The sequence below is a fragment of the Anoplophora glabripennis genome, unplaced genomic scaffold (assembly GCF_000390285.2).
Source record: "Anoplophora glabripennis isolate ALB-LARVAE unplaced genomic scaffold, Agla_2.0 scaffold3090, whole genome shotgun sequence".
NCBI lineage: Eukaryota > Metazoa > Arthropoda > Insecta > Coleoptera > Cerambycidae > Anoplophora > Anoplophora glabripennis.
In genome coordinates, this window is record NW_019419165.1 from 7,659 (window position 1) to 9,442 (window position 1,784).

At 28.1% G+C, this 1,784-nt stretch overlaps 1 protein-coding gene across 1 annotated transcript in view; it reads left to right on the top strand.

Moving 5' to 3' along the window:
• LOC108916638 (equilibrative nucleoside transporter 1-like) overlaps positions 1 to 586 on the top strand; it is a gene marked incomplete at its 3' end in the record, with an annotated part of 7,802 nt that extends 7,216 nt beyond the window's left edge. The window contains 2 exon segments of the mRNA XM_023456841.1: positions 200 to 321; positions 384 to 586. Of these exon segments, the coding sequence (XP_023312609.1) occupies positions 200 to 321; positions 384 to 586 (325 nt within the window).
• Between the last annotated feature and the right edge of the window lie 1,198 nt (positions 587 to 1,784).

Genomic DNA, 1,784 nt, shown 5'->3' on the forward strand with positions numbered 1-1,784 from the left:
GAAAATGATATTAAAAAACTAAATTTCTTGAAATTTTTTAACACCCTGTAGCTTGGAAAAGAAAACCCGTGAGCATAATTTTATATGACAAATATTTATTTTTTAAAATAAAAAATCCACTGTTTAATTTATTCCCAACCTTTATGTTACACCCTGTATATTTGGAGAATCGAAATGTTCAATTGACACTATTTTGTAGACATCGAGTCCCTGGACAAAAATTTTTTCATCTCGCCCGCTCACTACTCGGCTATAACTTGTTTTATGACTTTTAATATTTTTGCTATGCTTGGCAGCTGGCTACCAAGTTGTGTCATTTGGGTAAGTATGGCGTAGGACTCGCCAGAGTTGTAATTCTAATGCAACCCAATTTCAAAATATAGCCTGGTCCAAAATATTTATGGATTCCGGTCACCCTGAGGGCTCTTTACATCCCTTTCTATTTACTGTGTAATTACCAGGTGAAGGGAGTCGAGAGAATCTTGCCAGTAGTAATTACTAACGACTGGGTTTACTGGATAGTCGCCATTACTATGGGTTTCACCAGCGGGTATTTCAGTTCTCTTGCTATGATGTATACGCCAAGGTACTATGTTTTCTTTAATAACAGTTTTCGTGGTGTTAACAAATAAAGTACCTCAGCCAAATTAAGGCCAATAGCTACAGATTTCTTTTGAACAAATAGACCAGGTTTTGAGGTGGGTGTGAGCAAATTTTTTCTAGATTACCTTCAGTACAACTCACATATTAAAAGTGTAGATCCCTAGATCTGGGCAAGGTCCGGAACATTTTCAAAATTGCAAAAATGTTTAAAAATTTTAAAAAAATACCTATTGTTATCTGAGTTTTTTGCTTATATCTTGGAACCTATGTATTTTGGAAGAATATTGAAGAGGAAAAAAGTTTTAGAATTGAATTTTGCACAGTATACTGTAAGTTACAAATGTTTAAATTTGTTACAGATATTGCAAAATAGGAATTGATGAAAAAAAGGCAAAATAATCAATTTTTTTTTAAAATATTTTAATTATTCCGAGGGCATTCTAATTTTGGTAAAAAAACTTTATAGTATAATAAAACAACACACCAAATTTCTTTAAAATCGGTCCGATAGTTTCCGCAAAATAATTTTTTGAAAAAAATTTGGAAAAATTTTTTTCGAATTTTCAAAATGTTGCACAGCCTCAAATAAAGCATCCAGATACTTGAAAATTTTTCACATGGAAAAGACCGCTCAACCTTTCAAATGGTTTTGAAAAATTGAAATCGGTTGATTAGGACGGCCACAGTAAATTTTTAAAGTTAACACTTTTTTTTTTATTTTTAAACAATTAGATTACATTTATTAATTTGCAATTTAGTTTTTTCAAAAATTATAATTTTAAAGTATTGTTTTTTCTTAATTTTATCTGTATTTAACAAAAAAATTAATTTCCAAATAAAAACTTTTTATATTTGTTTAAATGTAATAATTATAACTAAATATATTCATATTCAGAGTATTGAAACATATACGTAAACAAATTTTTTCATTGAAAAAATGCAATAGCATAGGGTAAAATATACAGTGTATTTAATGCATAAATAATAAAAATTTCATAAAAATTCAAAATTTTTATCAAAAAATTATTTTGCGAAAACTGTTGAATTTTAATGAAATTTGGTGTGTTGTTTTATTATACTCTAAAGTTTTTTTACCAAAATTAGAATGCCCTCGGAGCAATTAAAATATTTAAAAAAAATTATACAAAAAAGTTGATTATTTTGCCTTTTTTTCATCAATT